This window comes from Lactuca virosa, chromosome 4 (genome assembly GCF_052849685.1).
Source record: "Lactuca virosa cultivar CGN04683 chromosome 4, Lactuca_virosa_CGN04683_v6, whole genome shotgun sequence".
Lineage (NCBI taxonomy): Eukaryota > Viridiplantae > Streptophyta > Magnoliopsida > Asterales > Asteraceae > Lactuca > Lactuca virosa.
Window position 1 is genome coordinate 118,218,203 of NC_136429.1, and position 26,482 is coordinate 118,244,684.

At 37.4% G+C, this 26,482-nt stretch overlaps 1 protein-coding gene and 1 long non-coding RNA gene across 4 annotated transcripts; one reads left to right on the top strand and one right to left on the bottom strand.

Moving 5' to 3' along the window:
- Positions 1-3,376: 3,376 nt before the first annotated feature.
- LOC145107270 (uncharacterized) lies at positions 3,377-5,597 on the top strand. Of its 3 annotated transcripts, none has more exons than XR_013707789.1 (5): positions 3,377-3,631; positions 3,716-3,736; positions 3,840-4,317; positions 4,577-5,192; positions 5,317-5,597. It is a non-coding gene; the product is annotated as an uncharacterized LOC145107270 (long non-coding RNA). The 3 variants fall into 3 exon arrangements; XR_013707790.1 differs by lacking the exon at positions 3,716-3,736 and having other exon boundaries at positions 4,577-4,802; positions 4,923-5,192; XR_013707788.1 differs by lacking the exon at positions 3,716-3,736.
- A 4,969-nt stretch (positions 5,598-10,566) lies between these two features.
- Positions 10,567-26,079, bottom strand: LOC145104946 (heat shock 70 kDa protein 1-like). The gene is made up of 2 exons (XM_079042105.1): positions 25,863-26,079; positions 10,567-12,080 (listed from the first exon to the last, which is right to left on the bottom strand). The coding sequence occupies exons 1-2, from the start codon at positions 26,077-26,079 to the stop codon at positions 10,567-10,569; spliced, it is 1,731 nt and encodes a 576-aa protein (XP_078898231.1).
- Between the last annotated feature and the right edge of the window lie 403 nt (positions 26,080-26,482).

The following is a 26,482-nucleotide window of genomic DNA, read 5'->3' on the forward strand; positions in this document are numbered from 1 at the left end:
TGTGTGGATCTATGATTGTTTGTTAGGCCTTTTAGTGATGACGAGTTAAGGAACAACGCGCCTCAGGTGGTAACGTGTAATAAGTATCAAAGAGAAGTTGCGGTTTCACAGAGTGTTGCTGGGATGCAAATCGATAGGGTTTTCACGTTTGACAAGGTACCTGATTTACTAGAACACTTAAACTGATTCTTATTCTTTTCTTTTGATTTGAGGAATTTACAAATTGCATTGCATTGTAAGTTTGTTTGAGGATGTTTACAAATCACAGCAAACTAGATTTTTTATCTTCTTCAGTCATTTGTGATTACAACTAAAGTAGTTTTTTTATCTTTACATTTTCCTTTATTCACTAATGATTCCAGATGTATTGGTTTTCTATATTTGTAAATGTGCTTTTATATGTTTATGATTACGACTGAATTGAGTCTTTATTTTTAGTTATTTTTTTTGGATGGTGTTTTACTCATTCCATCTTTTATTGTTATATATAATCCTTCACAATTAATATAATCAAACCAAATAAAACTGTTGAAAAAAATTAATTTAATGTATGTTTTCTTTCATTTATGAATACAAAAGAAAAAGTGTTTTTTCAATCTTTATACATATAATATCTGATGAATGATAAATTAAAAAAATAGACCTTTTTAACAAAAAGTTAATAAAAATTATTTTCGTTATATATTAACAAAAAAATAAAATACAAATCCGTTAATCTATTATTTTAAGTAACTGTAATTAATATTGCTAAAATTTAGGAGATTAAGATTTGTTATAATTCAAATTAAATATGCAATTACTAATATACCCTTGTAAAATGATTGGTCCAGAAGTGTTCTCGCGTTCTCAACCTTTTTGGTGTTTTCATTTGATCCTTTCCCTATATATATATATATATATATATATATATATATATATATATATATATATATATATATATATATATATATATATATATATATATATATATATATATATATATATACTATCTTTAAATTTTGATTTACTAATTTTGAATTTAGGATGAAAATTTACAGTTTTTAAAATATTTTTGTGTTTATATGTGTCATATACGAGTGGTGTGTCATGAAAATTGTACTTGTGTTATATGTGTTTAGATGGGTAAATTCATGTCTTACTCGTGTAAGGCACACAACATGAATTTGAAATACGTGTCGACACAAACACACATGATTTATAGGCATGGTTGTAGAACTCGTTACTCGGTACCTATTCGGCCGACTACCGAGTAGTGAGTACCCGGGAGTACTCGGGAGTACTCGGATTCGGTAATTCACTAATTTATGTAAAAATATTTTTAGGGAAACTATATATGTCAAAATCATAAACTGATTGAAATATATAACAAAATTAGATATATGTGAATAAAAAAAACACATAATGGTCTCACTTCGTGAATAATTACTGAAAATTTAATATATATATATATATATATATATATATATATATATATATATATATGTAGTAATAATCACATGTGTGTTTTAAATAATAAATCATTAACTATATTATACATATTAATCACCGAGTTGACCGTGTTTTACAACACTACTCAGTTCAATAAGGGGCCAATCGGGGAGTACTTGGGATTCTGTAACTCGCCTCGGCAAGGGGCCGAGTAGCGAGTACTCGGAGGAGTAATCGGCCAACTTGGCGAGTTTTACAACACTGTTTATAGGTTATCCTTATAATTAAGGCTTATGGGTTATATCATTGGGCTCATGCCTTGTGGATTAGGGATTAGATGTAGGATTTGGAGCTTAGGGCTTAAGGCTTATGCTTGTGGCTTCTAACTTATGGCTAAAGGCTTAAGGCTTATAAATCATGGTTTAATGTGTATAGCTTAGGGCTTTTGGCTTATGACAAGTGGCTTGTGGTTTAGGGATACCACTTATGGCTTATGGTTTAGGTCTTACGAATTAACGAATATACCTCACAACTTATGGCTTATAGGTTATATCTTATGTCTTGTAGATTAAGGCTAAAGTCTTGTAACTTCGCTTATGGCTTATGGCTTATGGATTATAACTTGATTCTTAAGGCTTATGACTTAGGGCTTAGAGTGTATGGATTTACGCTTAAGGCTTAGAGTACGTCTTTAGGCTTCAGGCTTAGGGCTTGTGGCTTATAACTTATTATGGCTTATCGCTTAGGATTTAAGACTTAGGGATTATGGCTTATGACTTATGGATTAGGTCTTATTTCTTATGACATAATTAAGGCTTATAGGCTTATGGTTTGAGGTTTATGCATGGGGCTTTAGGCCTTATGTCTTACGGCTTATGAGTTATGAATTATGACTTATAGCTTATGGTTAGCTTAGGGCTTAGTCCTTAGGCCTTATGGCTTAAGGCGTATAGCTTTGGGATTCTGCTTTATGCCTCGTGGCTTATGACTTATGACTTATGATTTATTTCTTAGGGATTATGGCTTCAGGTTTAAGGTTTAAGGCATGTGACTTATGCCTTATCTTTAGATTCATGCTTAAGGCTTATGGCTTTGGCTTAGATATTAAGGATTATAACTTAGGGAATATAACTTATAGCTTATAGCTTAACGCTTAACGCTTATGCCTTAGGGCTTAAGACTTATTCTTACAAGCCTACGATGGCGCCCACCCTACCTCCAACTCACCTCCACCTTTATACGACAAACCCACACACCCTGCCCCAACACCAACCACCTAGCACCCTACCGATGTCCATACTCTCGCCCACACCAACATGCTTACCCCAACCCTTACCCTACATTTATCCTACCTATACCCTCACCTCCATACCTAGCTACACCTATACCCGAAGCACATAACTATACTTTAATTACTGCAAGCCCACACCGATGTTGATGCTTAGTTCACCCTTCTCCACTGACCCACACTCTATACCCCCATAACAACCCCTACCACCGTCCACATACATATACCTATATAACCATACCCACACTCATATACATATCCATATCCCGAGCTACTTTTACACCAACCCCTACACTCACACCCACACCTACACCCATATGTATTACTCTATTATTATTGTGTAACTTTTAGTGTCGTATTCACCCAATAACCCACCCACCCACTCCATGTCCATACATATACCCTACACTACCTCACCCCTACACCGCCCGGATTAATATATTGATTTAAGAGTAATTCATGGTTTATCATCATTAATCGAATTTCAAAAAAATTAAAAAGGTAAGAAGATTATTATTAAATTAATTTTTCCTATTTTTTTGAACTTGTTGAAACCTAAAATATTTTACTAGGATAATTTTTATCTTTATTTTTAAAATTTTGAAAATTTTCAAAAATTTTGAACTTTTTTATACAATTACAATTACTCATTTAGACTTCCGTTCGCCCCCCCTGATTTGCCCTAAAAAAACCGTTCCCGGCTCTCTCAAAATCCCTGCTCGCTCCCTTTATCTCTCAAAATTCTGAACATATATCTCCACTTTCGTTCATATGCTCTGCTATCTTCTCGCTCAGTAATCCCTATTTGGTGGTGTTGGTAACCTGGTTTCGAGGTTTCAGATGACGAATATGTATCAGTCGGCGCTTTGGAGGAAGAAACAATCGGATATGATGCACTCCACAAATTCGATTCAGGTTCGATATTCTTCAATTCTTTCATGCTTTTGTTCAATTTCATTTTGGCTGCTCTCGGTCACTTCCTCTTTCCCCTGATTTTAGTTGAGTCTCCGACCGAGGAGGGTTAGTAGTATGTTGTTCTTCAATTACTCTGCAAGAATGCAACCACGTTGATTTCTACGGTAAGATAATAATCTTCCTGCTTGTAATTTGATTTCAATTTCAGAGAATCTTCATATTGCACAGTATGGCCGCCTTGGCCAAATTCACAATGCCCGCCAAGTATTCGATAGTTTACGGGAAAAAAACATCGTGTCTTGGAACTCCATGGTTGCATGTTATTTCCAAAACAACCAACCCAATGAAGCCCAAAATCTGTTCGAACAAATGCCTAAAAGAAGCACTGTGTCTTGGAACGGTTTGATTTCTGGCTATGTGAAGAACATGATGGTAAAGGAAGCCCGAGAAGTGTTCGACAAAATGCCTTACAGAAACATTATTTCATGGACTGCTATGATTAGAGGATATATACAAGAAGGTCTGGTTTCTGAAGCAGAAACACTTTTCATGAAGATGCCCGAAAGGAACGTCGTGTCTTACACAGTGATGTTCGGTGACCTCATTCAAATAATCAAATCGACAAAGCTCGTGGGGCAGAATATTGTTCAGAGCTTTTCTGTGAGGCAGAATAATACCAGCTTCTTGTAAGTTGTTCATTCTTTCCTCTTCGAAATGGCATTTTGGTTCTATTATTTTCAACTTTCCCTTTACAAAGTTGACTGAATATTGTTCAGTCAACTTGGACTTAGTTTTATTTTATGCTTTTTTCATTTAAATGTTTCCGTTTGATCAGATTGTCATGTATAGTCAACAATAGTGCTTAAAATGTGTTTGTTCTTTTGACATAGATTCATAACAACAATAAAGTATCTAAAACTTAAAGTTAAACTTTGTGATTAACAGGAAAAAGAAGCAACTCAAATAGCTTTGAAGGATGAAACACAGTTGATGGTGAGTTAGTTCATTACTTATTCTTATTTATAGATGGTAGATGCAAAAAATTTCATGTCTATAGTTTCTATGGAGTTTATACTCCACAACTTTCAACCACAGGAGATTGAATTTCCAACTGCTGGGCTAGAATCTATGCCAGGTTTTTTCTTATTCAATGACTGGATGTATGCAAATGGTTCGTGAATTTTTTGATCTCCTTGTAGTTCCAGAAAAGGCTACAAAAACCAGAATAGTATGTAAATAAACAACCTATGTAATTCTAATATCTATTTTCACCATGTTATATATATGATAGTTTTCGTCAATTATTTCACCTTCGACTTTCACTCCCCAAAAAAACTACAATGAAGTCCGAAGAACTTGAATACTCCAACCCATGCGGAGCATAGGGAAACTTTTCTAGTTTACATGAAGATTCAAGATTAAGAATCATTCATCGTGATCTGAAGGGTAGCAAAATTTTGCTGGATTTTGATATGAACCCTAAGATTTCTGATTTTGGTCTATTGAGGATTGTTGGAGTGGATCAAACTAAAGTAAACACCAATCGAATTGTCGGAACATAGTAAGTTTTTAACTCCTTGTTTCTACTATGATTAAGAATCATACATTAATGGTTTTTTTTCCTTCGTAAACTACTCTATTATGTCTTTTATTTATTCAATTTTGTTTCAATGTTGTTGGTATAGGTATCAAATGTAAAATCACCTCAAGACAACTTCAAAACTCAAAGAAGCACAAGGAAACTTTTATATCGAGCAATAGCCTTCTCATGAAGACAAGGACCAATACCAACAAGATGAATGCCTAGTTATGTCTAGTTTTTGGTTTATGATGTTTTTTCTTTATTTATCATATTTTAATACTTGCCAATAGTATAATTTTCATTTTTTTTGGGTATTTTAATTACGAATTTAATGTATGGATTTGGATTTCAATTATTAATAATATCCAATTCTGAATTTTGATATTGTTTCATATTGTCGGTTTTGGTTACTTTCATTTATATATATTATTTTGATGTATCTACAATATAGAAAAAGTAACAATAAAAATTAAATTATTGTGGCTTTAATATAATTTTGGCCATGTTTTATAGGTTTTCAATGTCTCTAAAATTACACAATGGTTACTTTACATCATTTGGCTAAATGGTTAACAATAGCCATAATATACAAGAATTATGAGTTTACAGTTGTTTTAAGATGATGTTTTTTCTAAAATTTTTGTGACTAAGTTAAACAATAACAACATGAAAAACAATTTATGTGGCAAATAAATACCATAATTGATTGTTGTTGAGACTAAATACTAGCAAATCGTCACTTACATCATTAATTATATGTGTCCATTTACCGAACATGGACATGTTCACCGTAATTATATGTGTCTAAAATATACTCAATAGTCTTAATACGATACCGAATAGTCCTTAATTTTAACAAAATGTGTGTCTTTATAATACTTATGATTGTATTTCACTTAATTGTGTGTCTGTATACGATAGGTTATAGTCACAAAAATTGATTGTTTTTTGTGACTAATAATTAGCAATTCGCCACTTATGGAAGTAATTACATGTGACTATTTAGCAAACATGGTCACACTCACCGTAATTACATGTTTACAAAAGATACACAATAGTCTTAATAAAATTTAAACCGTGTGACAATATAAAAGAAAACAACTACACTAAAACATCATGAATGTCGCAAGTTGGTGATATACAGTCACCACATTTACTAAATAAATGTGACTACTGACGGTTTAACGCTATAATATTGGATATTTAAGGAACAAAATTCCATACACATTTGCCACACTTTTATAATACGGCCACATGTTTTCATATCATACGGACACTACATTTTAAAGTGACCATAAGACCCATACGATGACGTCACCTTCCGTCACACTTTCAGTGAAAAAATAAAATGTCACTATACGCATATGGTCACATTTTTTTTGGTGTGACTGTAAGTCATTTTTCTTGTAGTGGGAGTCAAATGAAGTTGTTAATCATGATAACAACAACGAGACTCAGAATCCCAAAAGATCATGTTCAAGATCAATCATTGGAGCATGGGGTTCTTCCTGATTCTAAACCCCTTAAAGAAGAAATGGAGTCATCAAACGTGAGACTAGATGTAGAAGGAAGTGACATGGTAATTGATAATGATGATGTTCATGTTCAAGATCAATCATTGGAGTAGTCAAATGAAGTTGTTAATGATGATAACAACAACGAGACTCAGAATCCCAAAAGATCATCAGGAGTCAGGAAAGTAAACCCTTGATATGCCAATGTTGCAATAGTTGAAGAAATAGAAAGCGAACCAGATACGTATGATCAAGCTGCAACCAAACGAGAATGGGTCTTGGCAATGAAAGAAGAATTCGATGCCCTAATTAGGAACCAGGCTTGGGATTTGGTTCCAAAGCCAAATGATGTGAAGCCAGTTTCATGCAAGTGGGTATTTAAGATAAAACACAATGCATATGGTTCAATAGGAAGGTATAAGGCACGTTTGGTAGCCCGTGGTTTTTCACAGCAATATGGGTTGGACTACGAGGATACTTTTAGCCCGATGGCTAAGTTAACCACAATTAGGGTTTTGCTAGATTTGGCGGCAAGTAAAAGATGGAAGATTTGGAAAATGGACGTCAACAATGTCTTCATATATGGAGACTTAGATCATGTAATCCATATGGATCATCCTCTTGGTTTTGACAGTAAAAGTCAGCCAAGTTATGTGTGTAAACTCAAGAAAGCCTAATATGGGCTAAAACAATCTCCAAGGGCATGGTTTGGAAAATGGTTGAATTTCTTGAACACTACGGGTATACAAGTACTCCAGCAGATGCAAGTTTATTTGTGAAGAAGGTTGGAAGCAAAGGTGCATTGGTTCTCGTTTATGTCGATGATTTGATAACTACAGGTGACTTAGAAGATATGATCAGCCAACTCAAATAGAATCTGAGCACTCGTTTCCACATGAAGGACTTAGGAAGGCTGAGACACTTCCTACGACTCAAACTAGGCTATGATGATGAAGGCATAGTTTTGCATCAACGAAAGTATTGTAATGATTTGTTGAAGATGTTTAGAATGTTGGAATGTAAAGCAACTGTGACACCCATGGATACTAATTCTAAATTGTATGCATAATCAGGAAGTAAGTTAGAAGATGCAGCATTACACAAAAAGATGGTGGGGAGCCTTATTTATCTTACTTTAATGCGACCAAGTATATCATTTGCAGTTGGTGTGTTAAGCCAATTCATGTAGAATTCGAGAAAGCCTCATCTTGGAGCTACACGAAGAGTATTAAGGTACATCAAAGCTACCCTCAACTATGAAGTTCAGTTCAAGAGGGAACCAAATTGCAGATTGATGGGTTTTTGTGATACTGATTATGCTGGTGATTTGAACACAAGAAGGTCAACAACCGACTATGTATTCATGCTTGGGTATAACATTATATCATGGTTTAGCAAGCGTCAACCGAACATGTCTTTATCCAAAACGGAAGCAAAATATAGAGTTGCTGCCATGGTAGCTCAAGAGTGTACCTGGCTCATTCAATTGCAGGAATTTGATCATAGCATTCCACTTTTATGCGATAATTTTTCCTCCATAAAACTTTCTGAAAATCCTACCTTTCATGCTTGCACCAAGCATATTGAAGTTCACTACCATTTCATTAGAGAAGGTCTTAATGGGTGAAATAGATTTACAATATGTGAGTACAACTAAACAGGTAGCAGATATCCTAACCAAGAATCTAGCAAGAGGAAAGCTAATCGAATTCAACAACATGATGGGTATGGTAGAAGTTGATGCTGGGAGGGATTATTAAACGTGCAACATTCAACTTATGCAAACTCATGCAAGCAACTCATGTGCTTGCCACTATCCTTACCTTTTTTTGTTTATGTTTCTTTTATGTCTTGCATTTTCCCTTTGTTGAATTAGTCTAGATAGTGGGTAGTTATCCAATTGCATTTTCCTGTTTCCTAGTTAGTGGTAATGTAGTAGCAGTTTACCTTTTTTAAGTTTGTCATATATGGCTTTCCCTTGTAATCTGTTTTCAAGTTAATCATAACATACAAGAAGTGTGTTTTAACTGTGTGTTTCCTTCTTCATTGTTGTGCTGACTGACGGGGCTTGTCTGCTAAATATGCCTCAAAAGTCCTTATCAACTTCATTTTAATCTTGCCATGAATGAGAAGTTTATCATGGATATGTTGCACATGAAACTCGACTCCAAACTAACCTTTACGAGAGATGTTTCAACCAAATGGCTGAAGAATGTTCCATTGAAAGTTTCATGCTTCATTTAGAGAATGAGGCTTGGAAGGATTCAATCAGCAACCATTCTTAAAGATAGATGCATAAACATTCAATTGACACCTGGTTGTGTTTACGATAATGACAATGAGTATTGATCATGATTTAACAGGCTGCAATTTAGCGACTAAAGCAGGGAGTAGATTTTCAAATAGTGTGACATTCCTCGTATATAAGCAATTCTTCAATGTGGTTGAATTCTTACTTTGATGCGGATCGGGGAAACTGTCCGATAAAACGGAAACTATTCATGACTTTGATGTAGTTGGACTACTTGGTGTTGTTCCCCATTTATCCGTTCGTAACTTTGTTACCTTGTTTTGTACCTGCGTCTTGTTACTTGCTAGCCGTGAAGCTTGTTTAGTATTTCACCGGTTCAAATAGTGTGATATTCCTCACAACTAGATGTTTAACTATAGAATCAAATTAATTCGTATAAGTTATGAATTTCGATTTTTGAGATGAATGTAATTATTGATTATAACAAGAAACAATATATGAAATTAAATATTTAGCGGCTTAACTATTCGGCTGAAATAGTGAAAATTTTAACCAAAACCAAAACATATAGGTTTATAAAAGGGTGGTGCCTAAACATGTTTGTGCAAAGGACTCTCAGTATGCTACTGGGTTATTCTATGATTGATGAGTTTAATTTGGATTCAAACTTGATCTTGGATTCGATCCCAAAACCTTTTTAATGTTGGGGTAAATAAGAAAATATTCAGGCTCTTTTTGGTGAAGTCTGTGGGGTATTGTAGCCATTTAACATAAAAAACGATAATGCACCCAAATCACATGCCTTGCATAAGCAGAAAATAGCATTCCAAAATTCATGTGTTCATTCAAAATGGTTCTTGGTTTAACTTTTGGATTGGTTCGGTTTTGAGAAGTTGCACGTTACCGTTTAACACAAATTTATGAAAAGAAAGACCACCTTAGAAGATCCAATTGGTCTTGTCAGCAATCTCATGCTCCGTTTCCTTCAGCTTCGATTACAAAAAACTTTCCTGTTAGATTACCTCATCATTTTTTTTGGAGCACTAACTCTCTCGTAATCTTCCTAAAACGAAAAGTGGAACCAAAATCAGATTAAAAACATCAGGAGGGCCAATCGAAACCCAAAAAATTGTAATTCCATTGATGCTCATCAGAGAATATTAGGATAAACCAAACAACAAATGGTTGATTACAAACCATCAAATGAGGCAGGTTGCAAGTAGCTTGCTGATAAGCCTTAATTGCAATTTTGAATGAAGATGGACGTCAAATTGTTGATTTAGGTGCTTTTGGGCGCATCAAACCAAAGAATAGGTGTCGTCAAGAGAGAAATCAGGAGACAGTGTTTAGAAGGAATTACTTTCTAAGAAAAAGGGTAGAGATAAAAGGAAACATGAGGCGGCGATATGGGGCCGCAAAACGAAGCAGGAGGTGGAAGTAAAGGGAAACGACGTTGGATAATTGAGGTGGTGGTGTGTGGAGGAAACATGTGAGGCCGTATAAGTTAAAGAATAAACAAAGCAAACCCACCTTTGAAGTCTTATGTGTAAGCATGAGGTAAGGATGAAGCAAACAGTTCCATAAAACGTTAAAAACTGCTGTTATTGGAGGAGGAAGAAGGTATATATTTGAGTTGTTTATTATAATAATGTAAAGCATTGAGTGCATCAGCTTTCTTCTTGAATTCTCGGTCCTCGTGCTTGTACTTGTCAGCATCTTTTACCATCTTCTCAATCTCTTCCTTACAGAGTCTACCTTTTTCATTGGTAATCGTGAGTTTATTGTTCTGACGAGTTGCTAATATCTTGGCTTTGACTGTGAGGATACCGTTGGCATCAATTTCAAAGCACACCTTGACTTGTACATGTCTTTTTCGAACCGGTGGTATTCCAGAAACTGTGAACATCCCCAACAAATGGTTATCTGTAGATCTGGCTCTTTCACCTTGATAGACCCTGATATCAATGGAAGTTTGGTTTTCAAAGGCTGTTCGATAAATTCTAGATTTCTTCCTAGGTATTGTAGTGTTACGTGGGATCACCACGTCAAATATTTCTCCCATTAATTGTATACCAAGGGACAAAGGAGTGACATCCAATAACACCAAATCTCCAAACCTAATTTTATCACTGTTAGGGTTTAACTTTGCAGCCATAACCGCTGCACCATATGCGACAGCCTCATCCGGGTTTAGGCTCTTGCATAACTCCTTCCCGTAGAATAGTTTCTGCAACATTAACTGGATCTTTGGTATTCTGGTTGACCCACCAACAAGCATCACCTCGTGTACACTGGATTTCTTCATCTTTGTATCACGTAAACATGCCTCTACAGTCTCCATGCAGCGATCAAAATAACCCATGTTGAGCTCTTCAAATTTAGCCTGACTAAACTTCATACATAAATCAATCCCCCCATGCAAGCAATCTAGTTCGATCGAAGTCTGAGTATCGCATGAGAGAATCCTTTTTGCTTTCTCACAAGCACATCTAAGTCTCCCTAATGCTTTTTTGTTACGTGTCAAGTCTTTTTCCCATTTCCTTTTGAATTCTCGAACACAGTGATCCACCATGTGGTTATCAAAATCCTCGCCTCCCAAATGAGCCTCACCAGAAACGGCTTTCACCTTAATGCTATGAGCTCCTTCCACAATTGTCAATATAGAGACATCAAAAGTGCCACCACCCAAGTCGAAGACTAGCACATTTTTCTTTTTCTTTTTTATTTTGATCAAAGACTTATTGATGTTTAGACCATAAGCAATTGCAGCTGCAGTAGGGTCGTTGATCATGCTAATGATGTTGAGTCCGGCAATAGCACCAGCATCCTTTGTTGCTTGACGTTGTGATTCGTTGAAGTAAGCTGGAACAGTAATGACAGCATTTTTCACGGGTTTTCCAGTGTATTCTTCAGCGGTTTCTTTCATCTTCCTAAGAACCATTGATGATATTTCTTCAGCAAAAAATTCCTTTGTTTCACCTTCGTAGGAGACAGAAATCTTTGGTGTGTCGGCAGGACCTTCTATGACCTTAAAAGGCCATAATTTCATGTCATCCTGCACTTTGGAATGACTGAACCTCCTTCCGATCAACCTCTTAGCATCTGAAGTTCGACATGCATGTATATTTAATTAAGGGAAAATGACGTGCAGGCCCTATAATGTTTCTAGGGTTGACCCATTTAGTCACTTATTTTGTGGCTTAATAAGGGATCGAATTAGTCTTTGTCGGGTCGATTAAGTCCTTATTTAAATTTTGAAGGGGTTAGCCGGTCATTTTAAGTCCACCTCCTTCTAATAAGACCGCGTCAGATGCTGACTGTAACTTTCGTCTAATGCCATGTCATTAATTAGTCGCCTCCTTCTTAATGTTGCTTTCTAAAAGAGCCTTTTACATCCACTATTCAACACTTCATCCGTAAACCCTTTTTTGTGAGCTGCTTCTGAATCCTCAAGCATGGAACCTGTATTCTTACAAGTAGATGTCCACTTCCAAGGAATGTTCGCCAGAAACCCCATACGCTACACCGGTGGAATTAGTCAGAGGTTTTCGGACATCGATTTCGCAGGAATGGACAAGGATGGGTGTGTTGCGTTCATCGAAAGGTTCACTGGGGAAAAGTGTGAGAAGCTCTATTACTGCCAACCTGATATTGATTTTCCAAAAGGTTTGACTCTAATTTGCAATGACTCCGATTATTAATACTTCATAGCAATTGCATATGAATGTGGTGTTATACTCCCTATGTATGTAGACCATTTTGGGAATAGTAACATACAGGAATGGTTGGATGAACACAAAGACGAGTTTGTTGGTAACGTTGAGGAAGAAGTACTTGATGGTGCAGGACTGGTTAAGGAAGTTGCACCAGGGCATCGAGATGTGGGTGACACAAACGATGAGGAAGACAATGGCAATGATGATGACGACGAGGATGAGGATGTCGATGGCGATGAGGATGACCAGCAGAAGCCTCATTTTTTTATAAAGGGTAATGAGAGTCCTAAGGAAAAGATGGGTGACAAAGCAGGTGCAGGTGAGTTTTTCGAAGAAGACATGGGTGACAATGAAGATGTTTATCCCGAATTGCCAAACATTTTCAATGATAAGCTCAATTGGAAGGAGCAGGAACCTGTTTTAGGTATGAGGTTTGAGAGTCCTAAGCAATTGAAACACATGCTTTGTAACTATGCTGACACGAATGGTTATCAATTATGTTTTGTTAAGAATGATACTAGACGATTACTTGTCAAATGTTGTGATGGGAAATGTACTTTTAGGCTTTGGGGTTCTTGGATGAGTGAAGATAAGTCTTTCTAGATAAAATCTCTTATCGGTGAGCATAATTGTGAAAAGAATTTCAAATTCGGATCAATTGTGACTTACAAATGGATAGGGAACCACTTTAAGCACCAATTTTATAACAATCAAAAGATGAGCGTCCGAATGCTTAGAGAGGAGGTAAAACCCGATTTTGGGATTAATGTGAGTATGAGTCAATGTAGGAGAGCCAAGAGGTATGCATTGACTCTAGTTGAAGGGACAATAGCTGAGAATTATGCAAGATTATGGTCATATGGTGAGGAGATTAGAAGATCAAATCCTGGATCCACAGTCAAAATTTGTGTTGATTTAATGCCTGATGGTAAGAATTATTTCAGCAAAATATACATATGTTTTGCTTCAGTAAAAGAGGGATGGAGGGGAGGATGTAGGAGGATCATTAACCTGGATGGTTGTTTTCTGAAAACTTTTTTTGTCAAGGGGAGTTGCTTTGTGTTGTGGGTAGAGATGCTAACAATGGAATATTCCCCATTGCTTGGGCAGTTGTTTCTGTGAAAAACAAAGAGAATTGGAAATGGTTCTTAGAAACTCTTTCAGAAGATTTGCAATGTTGGAATTATGGTAATGGTTTGGTTCTGATTTCAGATCAACACAAGGTATGCTTCAAAACTACTGCATGTTCTAAACTTAGTTATTGGTATTCGATTCTCAAACATTAATGTGACTTATATAGGGTTTGATTGAGGCAGTAAAGGAAGTATTTCCAGCAGCTGAACATAGGCAGTGTGCTAGACATATCTATGCTAATTTTAGAAAGAGATTTAGTGGATCCAAGTTTGAAAATCTGTTTTGGAAAGCGAGCAAGGCAACAACTGAAGCACAATTTAATGAAGTTATGAAAGAGATTGGAAAATTAAATCCGGAAGCAGTTGTGCATCTTATGGATAGAGATCCAAAGACTTGGTCTTTGGCTTTTTTCAGAGTTCATAATTCTTGTGAGTCAGTAGAGAATGGTTTTTCAGAGAGTTTTAATAGTGTGATTTTAGATGCCCGGAAGAAACCAATTATAAGCATGTTAGAGGACATTCGTATATATGTGATGCAAAGTGTTAGGCGTGTCAAACCCACAAAATAAAGAGTATAATAATATTAATATAGAGTTCAAATCACTACTCTTTCATATACTAAAAATAGTATAGAGTAAGCAGGGTCGGTCCACAGGAACACGGGACTTCTTATCTTGCCAAATTCTCACACATAATACAAATGGTATTAAAGTGGGGGATTGTGTTTGAAATAGAATTAAACCTCATAAATAAACAAGATTGATAGTAAAATTCAGTAAAAAGAAATACATTTCCGATTCTGATTCTTATATATGTATTATGTTGAAAGATATAATCGAACTATGATCATGTACAATCTAGGTTGGTAATTTAGATACTAATAAGCTCTAGTATCCAAGTTGACAAAAGTGTTTTATTCAAAACATGTTCTTCAAATAAAACTTCATTTAATTGGTTTAACTTAAATAAGCTCTTTCATTAAACCATTAAATGACTTTAAGATCTTGCAACAATCACCAACAATGTTCAACTTTCCTCTTAAACTTGGGAATATGAACATTTAATCTTTGATTAAACTTATTTTGATTTATTTACAATCAATTAAGTGTGTATTACTAACATCAATTCATAAAACATATACGAATTTTATAATTTGATTAACTAGATTGATAAGAATTTTAATTCATTGATCAAGTGAAAAAGAAAACAAATCAAACATATGATTAAGATCAAATCAAAGATTACTAGATTTAAACATAAATCAAGTTCAAATTAAAAACTAACAACACATACTAAGAATTCAGAATCGGAAATGATTTAGAAACTAGCCACACATAATTAAATGAAATTCAATTTGACTTACAAAGATGAAATCAAAAAGTAGTAAAGTGTTCTTCTTCTTCTTCCAAGAGCTCCCAAAGTGTAGAGACTATTTGTTGGTTGTGTAAGTTGTGTCTATTCTTCTTCCAAGCCAATCCTTTTATATATCCCAAAAGCAAAAAGGTGTTGTTATTTCTATTCATAGACAAGGTGTCATGCCTCCCTTTATCACCAAAAGGAGCCTCAAACTCGGCTGTTAAAGTTGCCAAAATATTCCCACAACTCATCCAATAATAGAGTCAACAAGTCAAAACCCGAAATCTGTCCAGCACAATTCACGCGGACCGCGTATGGTCTAACGCGGACCGCGTGGGTCTAGCTGATGGTATAGTTTGGGCCTTTTAAAATTACAAACCAACCCAATCTTCTAGTTTATGCTCCAGCCCACTTGCACAACTCTTGGTAGCCCATTTATGTTATTCCAAAGCCTTCAATTGTTAAGCAAGTTCCCTCCATGCATCATTTCCATTAGCTTTCAAGCCCGAAAATCCCGTTCCGCTAGTCTCCTTAAAATCTGCAATTAAGCTCACGAAACTAGAAAATACCCGAAATAGTCATAAAATAACAAAAAGGGAAAATATGCATGAGAATTAACTACAATATGAATGAAATAAACTAAAATAAACTATAAAAAGAAGTAATAAAAATGAACTATCAAATCACCCCAAGCTTGAACCTTACTTGTCCTCAAGTAAGACAAGACTAAAATGAACTTGGGACGAACGACCCTAAAAATAAAAAGAATGGATAGAACCATGGAACCTGTTCATCGTTAGTTAACATGATCAGAATTGATTTTGCTGCTATCTCACAACTTTTTCATCCGATGACAATGGGACCATAAACCACAGCCAGGACAACTCCTCTAAGTGAGTAAGGAGGGATGGTCAGTCGCAGCCTCAATGGAACATGCATATAATGAATAACATCTGTGGTAGGGAGAAAGCAACTGGATGGGCTCGTGTGGAGCTCTTCTTTTCAGTGTACACTCTGATCTCACGTCTTTCGGCCACTCTCATGTGTAATTTGGGTTTAATCGCTCGGGCACCGTTGTAGGAATCGGTTCACTTAGTGTTGGCCCAAACCTCCTGTAGTATCCGACTCGACAGTCTCTCTATCATCACCAATTTGCGAAAAGAAACAACTCGATCTATATACAATAAGACAAACCTATACAAATGAATATCAAACGTCGGGTGACCAAAATGTTGGAAAATTTGTTCAATAATTGAACTGGTCACCTATTTAGGATAATTGTAGCTGGAAGTTCGCATGCTATTATATATATATATATATATATATATATATATATATATATATATATATATATATATATATATATATATATATATATATATTTATATCGATTGAAGGTAATGTATTAACAATTGAAATTTTTTTTTAACAACTAAACCCTTTGACTAAAAATTCGGTTTCCAAAAGCGTGTAAGTGGAACCGAAAGGGTAGTAATATGATCCGAATGGTCTAAGTGTGAAAATGACCATGTGTGGAGCATGTAATGTAAGCTCCTTTTCAAACTTGCAATTTTTTCAAAAGTAATGAAAATGTCCATATGCGGACTAAAAGACTCTCTAAAATCCTAAGAAAATCGCAAAAAGATATGGTGATGTAAAGAGACCGGATATGGATTCTACTCGGGGACAAGCACCAGTGCTTCATCCTAACAGTTCAAACATGATCAAATGTGATCCTCTCAGCGGTAGTGACCGCAAGGCTAAGAACATCCATTGCTATAGTATATCCTACAGTTGTTAGTATTGTATGCATAATTCTTCATAAAACTACCTGGCCATGATCACTTACCCCGTTAAGCTACCAGCATCTGATCCCAAGTATGAAATCCCAAACTGCAGCTAGTGGTCCCGGTTCGATGGGTGAGATAGCAACAAGATCCTGGACCAATAATGATACAATAACTTTGAACCTGTTCCATGGCATCCAAGGAGGTGAGAATAAATAGACAACAAAAATGCATGAATGCTAATGCCCTAAGCTAAATGTTATGCAAATAAAAAGTGGAAAAGAAGAAAATAATAATTTTTTTTTTTTAAAGCAAATTAGTTGAAAAACTAAAATGTTATGTAACCTATAAAAAAAATGCATAAAAAGTTAAAAGTAAAAAGGAAATACCCCAACCCAAGCTTAGAAATGAGCATTGTCCTCAATGCTTGGGGCGAGGCGAAAGTACCTAAACCGGGGGATCTGGAGGAGGATACGGGTATTGGGGGTAGGGGTAAGGGTAAGGTGGAGGTGGATAAGGATGGGTGGGTGGAGGGTATGGATATGGAGGTGGCATTGGGATGTTTTCAAAATGGTTTTGGGATTGATGCCACCCCCACATATGATGCATTTGCTGAGACATGATTTGGTTGGAGACGCAAAGAGTCTCGAACCGTTCAGCAAAATTGGGGGGAAGCTGGTAGTACCCTGGAGGAGCTTGTGGCTGGTGGTGCTGTGCACCATGGGCGTGTTCATCGCCGGTCTCTTCATCCATATGCATTTCATCCTCGTCTTGTCCCTGGAGCACATCTTCATTGATTGACTGAGTGATGGTCCTCGTAAGTCTCCACTGATTACGATCGTGGACGGTGAAATTGGCGACTCGAGGGTCGGGAAGAATGAGATACCCGACCCCTTGAGGACAAAACCATGTGAAGCTGCTCCTGTCCCTGCGACGTATGTGGTGCATGTTTATTAGAGCGCGTTCATCCAAAAGATTTTTGTTGTCAACAGGCTGGTATTCGTCAGGGAGCTCGATGTCAAGACGGCGAGCTATAAGTGTGACAAATCCGCCTATGCAAATATCTCCGGACTTTTTGGACCTCATGTGTGCGCATTTGTGGAAAAGAATGAAGCGAAGTCCGGGATTGGTGGCCTGTCACGCCTCGTCATACACCAAAGGAAGAAGAGTTCATTTTTGGTGACTTGGCCTGCTTCTTTGCGGGCGAAAACTGTACACACCAAGATGCGATGGGCGATGCGTAGGCATGGGTGGATGATAGAGGTTGCTTTGTCCCGACCAGCACATGAAAAGATACCCCCAGTGATCTCCGTCCAAAATGTCTCGTGATTAAACTCAGCAGGTAGGACATCGAAAACTGTGGATGTGTTTGCAGAAGGCAAACCCAAGATGTCATTTATTGTTGCAAAATCGATGTACCGTCGGTTCCCTAGAAGTTGAAATGCGGCTTTCTTCTTTTCGCTATCATACCCACTATCTGCAAGAAACTCTCTAGTGGGGAGCTCGTAAGTGTGTGCCATGAGGTTTAGAAGGTTTTCCCACCCAATGTTACGGAACAGTTGGGTGACCCCTTCAAGAACCCCTAACGATATGAGCGTGGGTCTGCACACGAATTTGGTTGATGCAACCTTCCTAGTCAAGCTCTTTGTGTAGTTATCGGATGCCTTGGCATCCCGAAGTCTTGGGATATCGGGGTCATCGCTTGTAGCCGGGGCTTTTCCTCGGGCAGCAGCCGGACGCTTCCTAGATGTAGACATTAAAAACCTGCACGAAAAATAACAACTATACGAACCACAATTTTCCACAAATGATAATCCAATCAAAATCACCAATCGACTCCCTATGGACTTCTAAATCAATTTCAACAATCAAAGCAAGAAACAGTTCCTAGACTCATTTGAGGCAATAACATATGAATTGTGGTTCAAAGACATGCATATTGATCAATTAAAATAAAGGAAAGAAAGTACCCGTTTTTGTTGAAAGTTCAAAATTTGCGCGCGTAAAATCGGTATTTGAAATCCTTGCAACTCTCCACCCCAAGCTTAACGCTTTATCCAATATCCCGTGAGAAGCTTTTTACCTCGAAAACCCGATAAATCCGGCAATGGCTTGAAATTCCGGCGAAATTTTCCGGCGAGCTTTGGGAGATATTCTTGGTGGGGTTTGTAGCCTTGTCCAAGAGGAGTACAATGGTGGTGTCGGAATTTTGAGAAGTGGCCAGAGTTGGCCGGAAAAGACCCGGGAAGTGGCGGTTTGTAGGTGGTGGCGCCCCGAGCTACAGCAACAGATCGGATCAGTTTTTTAGTGGGGTTTGTAGAGCTCGAAATTTGGAGAAGAATGGCGGTGGTCTCGTGAAATTCCGACCGACGGTTTGACGGGAAAACGAGTTTTAGTGGTGGAGGTGGGTGTTCTCTAATGGAGGTTTGAGAGAATGAAGAAGAAGGAATGGGAAGGAGAAGGGCCGGCTTTTGCACAAAAGGGTTTAATTTGCGGTCAAGATTGGTCAACACCCGAGTCAACTCTGGTCAACACCTCACGCGGACGGTACTGCGAGTACACGCGGTCCGCGTGTGTGCGATACAAGATCACAAACGGTCTGTTTTTATAAACACGCGGACAACTTCCCGACTACACGCGGTCCGCGTGAATTAGACTGAAACATTCTGTTCTTCTGGTTTACGGACGCGGACACCTCCCGGATACACACGCGGACCGTTTGGTTTATTCACGCGGACGCCTTCTCGAGTACACGCGGTCCGCGTGAATTAGACTGAAACATTCTGTTATTCTGGTTTACGGACGCGGACACCTCCCGGATACACACGCGGACCGTTTGGTTTATTCACGCGGACGCCTTCTCGAGTACACGCGGTCCGCGTGAATTTGAGTGAAACTTTATGTTATCGGGTTTTTGGATGCGGACGTTTCTTATGCCAACACGCGGGCCATTTGTTTATTCACGCAGACACCTTCTTGAGTACACGCGGTCCGCGTGTATTTGACCATTTTTTTTTACACAAAGAAAATTCAAAATAAGAATTGACAAAAATACCCCCGGGTTGCCTCCCGGTTAGCCGCCCTTTTTTAACGTCGTCGGCTCGACTTGGACCCCAATTATTATTTAATCTTGGTATTTTGGATCCATTACTTCCTCCACCTCTTCATTCTTGACTTGAAATACTTCATAATAAGGCTTCAATCGGCGACCATTTACCTTGAAAATCTTCCCGATTTTCTCACTTGTAATTTCTATTGCACCATGTTCAAAAACATTAGTGACAACAAATGGTCCCACCCAACGGGACCTTAATTTACCAGGAAACAATTTAAAACGCGAATGGTAAAGTAGTACCTTTTGACCTTTTTGAAATACCTTGCGTGTTATCATCTTGTCATGGTATGCTTTGGTCTTTTCCTTGTAAAGCACCTCATTCTCATAAGCTTCATTGCGGATTTCTTCAAGTTCTTGTATGTCCAGCTTCCTCTTCTTTCCTGATTCACTTAGATCCATGTTAAACTGCTTGATTGCCCAATAGGCTCTATGCTCCAACTCAACGGGTAATCGACACGACTTTCCAAAAACAATGCGGTATGGAGACATTCCAATTGGAGTTTTGTATGCAGTGCGGTATGCCCACAAAGCATCATCAAGGCGTGTACTCCAATATTTCCTTGTTGTATTCACGGTTTTCTCCAAAATGCCCTTGATTTGTCGATTGCTTACCTCGGCTTGTCCATTTGTTTGTGGGTGGTATGCTGTGGAAACTTTATGAGTGACACCATATTTCTTCAAAACACTCACGAGCATACGATTGCAAAAATGTGTACCACGATCACTGATTAAGGCCTTTGGAACACCAAATCTGGAAAAAATGTTAGCCTTCAAGAAATCTATCACAACTTTTGAATCGTTAGTACGGGTAGCTTTTGCTTCCACCCACTTGGAAACATAATCTACAGCCAAAAGAATGTAAATAAAACCTGAAGATGATGGAAAAGGTCCCATAAAATCAATGCCCCATACATCGAAAATTTCACAAACTAATATGGGATTGAGGGGCATTTGATTCTTTGAGCTTAAAGAGCCTATTTTTTGGCATTTATCACAGCTTGCACAATAGACATAAGAGTCGTGGAAAACACTTGGCCAGTAAAATCCACTCTCTAACACTTTTCTCGCAGTTCGTTGAGGACCAAAATGCCCTCCACAAGCATATGAGTGACAAAATGCTAAGATAGAAGATACCTCTTGTTGATCCACACATCGTCTGATCATTTGGTCAGCACCATATTTCCACAAGTATGGCTCATCCCATACATACCTCTTGGCTTTTTTCTTGATCTTGTCTTTTTGCCATCGAGTCATATCTGATGGAAATTGATTTGTGACAATGTAGTTCACAATATCGGCATACCATGGGACAACTTTTGCTGAAAATAGGTTCTCATCGGGAAATGCATCATGAATGGGAGTCGGGTCATAAGGAGAAACAATCCTGCTAAGATGATCAGCTACAAGGTTTGACTTTCCACTCTTGTCTTTGATTTCAATGTCAAACTCCTGTAAGAGTAGCACCCATCGAATGAGTCTAGGTTTTGAATCCTTCTTTGCAAGTAGATACCTGATAGCTGCATGATCAGAATAAACAATGACTTTAGTACCCAGCAGATATTGACGAAATTTATCCAAAGCAACAACAATAGACAGTAATTCTTTCTCAGTTGTTGAATAGTTGGTTTGTGCATTGTCAAGTATTTTTGAGGCATAGTAAATGACATTAGGAACTCTATCTTTTCTTTGCCCTAACACTGCACCAACTGCATGATTACTGGCATCGCACATGATTTCAAAAGGCATAATCCAATCCGGTGATTGAAGTATTGGTGCTGTTATCAACAACTCTTTCAACTGATCAAAAGCTTGCTTGCATTCTTTTGAAAATTTGAATTCTGCATCTTTTTGTAGGAGTTCACACGTGGGACGCGATATCTTGGAGAAATCTTTGATAAATCTTCTATAGAATCCTGCATGACCAAGAAATGAGCGTACCTCACGAACACAGGTGGGATAAGGTAAAGACTTTATGACATCTATTTTTGCTTTGTCTACTTCTAGACCCTTAGAAGACACAATGTGACCTAGAATGAGACCTTTGTTAACCATAAAATGACACTTTTCATAATTCAAAACAAGATTGGTCTCAATACATCTTTGCAAAATCTTTTTCAAACTACCCAAACACTCCTGAAAAGAATTACCATAAACTGTGAAGTCGTCCATAAAAACTTCAATGATTTCCTCAACATACTCCGAAAAAATACTTACCATGCACCTCTGAAAAGTGGCTGGAGCATTGCAAAGTCCAAAAGGCATTCGCCTATATGCAAATGTTCCGAAGGGACATGTAAAGGTAGTTTTTTCTTGGTCCTCGGGTGCAACAAGTATTTGATGAAAACCGGAATACCCATCTAAGCAACAATAATGTGTTTTTCCCGCTAGCCTTTCCAACATTTGATCAATGAAGGGAAGTGGGAAATGGTCTTTCCGGGTTAAGGAATTAAGTTTTCTATAATCAATGCAAACTCGCCACCCGTTTTGCATACGGGTGGAGACTAACTCACCTTGGTCATTCTTTTTAACAATAATACCTGTCTTCTTGGATACAACTTGGACCGGACTTACCCACTTGCTATCCGATATAGGATAGATCATCCCCACATTCAACAACTTTAAAATTTCTTTCTTTACTACCTCCATCATTGGAGGGTTCAAACGCCTTTGAGCTTCTCGGGAAGGCTTGTAGTAAAGGTTTGTGCATTTATTCTGTTTATCCAAATATCAGAATACGGTTGAATATGCTCCAAACTGAGCAAAGGTTTGTGCATTTATCCAATTACATTACTACTTTACTCTTCACATCTCATGATATTTGCGGTTTTCATCTATATATGTAGGCATTGGCATGTCATTTCATGTGGGGGGATGAAGTTTGAGGCAAGGAAAATGGACGAGGTGTTTACTGTGGATGTTGAAAAAAAGGAATGCAGCTGCAGGCTATGGCAACTTAATGGATATGGCTGCGTACACTCAGTTGCCACCTTAGGCTACTTAAATTTGACACCTGATGGTCCATATGTAGATCCAATGTTCTTGGCTGCATTATACCATAATACTTACAAACAGTCAATCCATGGGATGAATGGACAAAATATGTGGCCTTCTACTGACTTGATACCCCCTTTGCCTCCATTGAAAAGACGTATGCCAGGAAGGCCATCCATAAAGAGAAGAAGAGATGCTTCTGAACGGATGGGAAAACATACCGTCTGCAAGGCAGGGAAGAAAGTTTCTTGCAGCATATGCAAGGAGAAAGGACACAACAAGGCTACTTGTAGTAAAGGTGTAGGAACATCCAAACAAAATGGAACAAAGAAACAAAAAACTATACCTACATAGGAGTCTGTAAACGTTGCCACAGGAGTAGGGGATGATGAGGTAATCGTAGATGCTACTGATGGTTTGGATAGGCCTGGAGATGAAGAGCGAATGGTGGGAGTCAATGGACGGGATGAAGGGGTGAATGTCACTGCTCGAGTTAAGCATGTTAAACCACCTAAAATGCAAAAGAAGTCAGAATGAATCATTAAACTGAAGCTTGCAAAAAATGTGGGAGGTGAAGGTAGCAGTGTTGCAACTGCCATGGACTTGGATTAAGTAATTGTTTGTTATTTGTAGTGAATGTGTGTTGTAGTAAACAAATGATCTGTGTATGTTCTTTTATGGTGTACTACAAATATTTAGGGGTATTATGGGCATTTTAGCCAAAACAAACTAAATTTACCATTTATGATGTGGGGGTATTTGAGTTATTACTATTTAAATTGACCATTTTGGTTGGGGGGGGGGGGCATTTTAGTCATTAGAAAGTAAATTGGCCATTTTGGATGCAGGGGTAATTAAGTCATTACAAAGTAAATTGACCATTTATGATGTGGGGGTATTTGAGTTATTACTATTTAAATTGACCATTTTGGTTTGGGGGCATTTTAGTCATTAGAAATTAAATTGACCATTTTGGTTGGAGGGTATTTTAGTCATTAGAAATTAAATTGACCATTTTGGTTGGGGGGGCATTTTAGTCATTAGAAAGTAAATTGGCCATTTTGGATGTAGTGGTAATTAAGTCATTACAAAGTAAATTGACCATTTTTCATGCAAGGGTAATTAAGTCATTGTAAAAAACAGGGGACTTGTGACTTAATCCATTCAACATGAAAAGGCCATCTTTAGAAAACTTTATTCCTTTTTTTTCCAAAAAATGATTGCAGACAAGCAGATATGGTTCATCGTGTGCAAAGGTATTTTTTGTCCCTTTTCCCTAACTGCACCATTTGTGGTCCCTGTCTATGCGCATAAAGAAACTAAATTCGTTTTGCTTTGTCTTGTGGTCCCGTCCCAGTCGATGAAACATATATAATACCCAAATGTTTCTTTCTTTCATGCACACATACAGATACAGGTGAAAGACAATTTTTTTTAATAATAACATATTAAAACACATTTCACCCATGGGTTTGTTTACATCGCTTTCTGCTATTCAATAACCTATTACAGAGATCATCATCGACAAAAAACATCATCAAAAAACGATGACAATCAGCAGCCCAGCAACACCACCATCAAAACTACAGACCAACATCACAAACTAATACCATCAACCCACACAAAAGCTACTACTAATATTGACACTAAACAACATAGGCAACACACCAAAACACAAACCCAGGAGTGAAATGCTTCAACCTACACAAGATTTTTTTACTTAAACACCAAATACGTCGCCACAGACGCACAAACAACACCAAAAATCCCAACACAAGACATCAGCTTCTTACGTTTGTTGTCCTTGAAGACCTTCTTCACATATGCTCCTTGCAGAGAAACGAAATGATTTTTAAGATCAGCAACCATATTTGAGATATCCATCTGACCAGCGCGAACGTCATCGACCTCAAGGTTCAGGGCATCTAAGTGTCGATTAACTGCCTGACGGAGCTCACACAACTGGTCTTGGAAGTCCTCCCGTATAAGAGACAGTTCCATCTGGGTTTGCAATAGATTGATGGCCATGTCTTCGTTGGTTACACCATTCGATTGATTCTCATCCATGTGACGGCGGTAATTTGGAGACCAGCTGTGTTCTACACGTCCGCTCGAAGCCATTGTGGAGTAAACTTAGAGACGAGATTGGGGTAATGAAGTTTGAAGATGTGCCCTTTTAGGTCAAGGAACTCTTCATTTTATATGGAGGCGCTAGAACTGTCGATCCTTGTTCCTTATGATTCGCCTTCAATACGACGTCGTTGCGGTTGTTGGACGATTTAACTTCTTGCCATGTCATCGCTTACGTGTTAGTCTAGGTTTATGTGGCAACGTTAACCGGCTATAATAGGTAAAAGGGACTATATTGTTAGGTAACAAATAATTCGATCCCTTATTAAGCCACAAAATAAGTTAAGTGCCTAAATGGGTCAACCCTAGAAACATTATAGGGGCTGCACGTCATTTTCCCTTTAATTAATTAAGCCAATAGCAAAATTGTAAAAAATTAGCTATATCAGTAACGGTTCTTCTTCAAAGTTCAAACTCTTCCAGTGACATTGAACCAAAAAACCCTAGAACTTTAAAATCGAACTATCGGGTGGCGTTGCTTTTAAAGATTAGTTTATAAATAGGATCAAAGACTTCAGAGTTCAGTGGACTTAAATGTATCAGACTCCGGTGTTGACGATTCATATGTTTCTTAAGATATGTATCTTTTTCCTTGCTCTTAATCGTAGTAATATAACAACACTCAATAAACCCTAGAAAAAGAAAGAGAAGCTTACCAAATATGGTGTTAGCAGGGTTTATGGCTGCGTGGTTCTTGGCGCCATCGCCAATGAGACGTGCTGCATCAACGAAAGCAACACAAGACGGTGTCGTTCGATTACCTTGATTATTGGGAAGAATTTCGATGCGATCGTGCTTCCAAACGGCGACACATGAATAGGTTGTTCCGAGATCAATGCCGATGGGCGGTGCATCGTCTCCCATTTTCTCCATTGCAACCAAAATTTAAAATAAATTAATTGTTTGCTTCCAAGCGGCGATGCTGTTCCAAGGTCTATGTAGGCGATACTCATAATTTACTCACAGGCAGAGGCTATTCATATACCCCCTGTTTTTACTAAATTTTATTATTTTTATATTATATTAACATTATTTAATATATTTAAAAATTATAGTACTAATATATTGATAACAATGAGACTACCGAATGTGAATGTGGTGACACATTTGTCATGGTTTATGTAGATGACACATCATAGTTGTCATATTTAGCCAAAACTTGTCATTTGAATGATACCGGTTGCCACACTTGTAATGCTAGTTTTTTTTAATTAATATAGAAAATAAAAATATTCCAAACATATTTTATTAAATACTTAAATTTCATTAAACATAA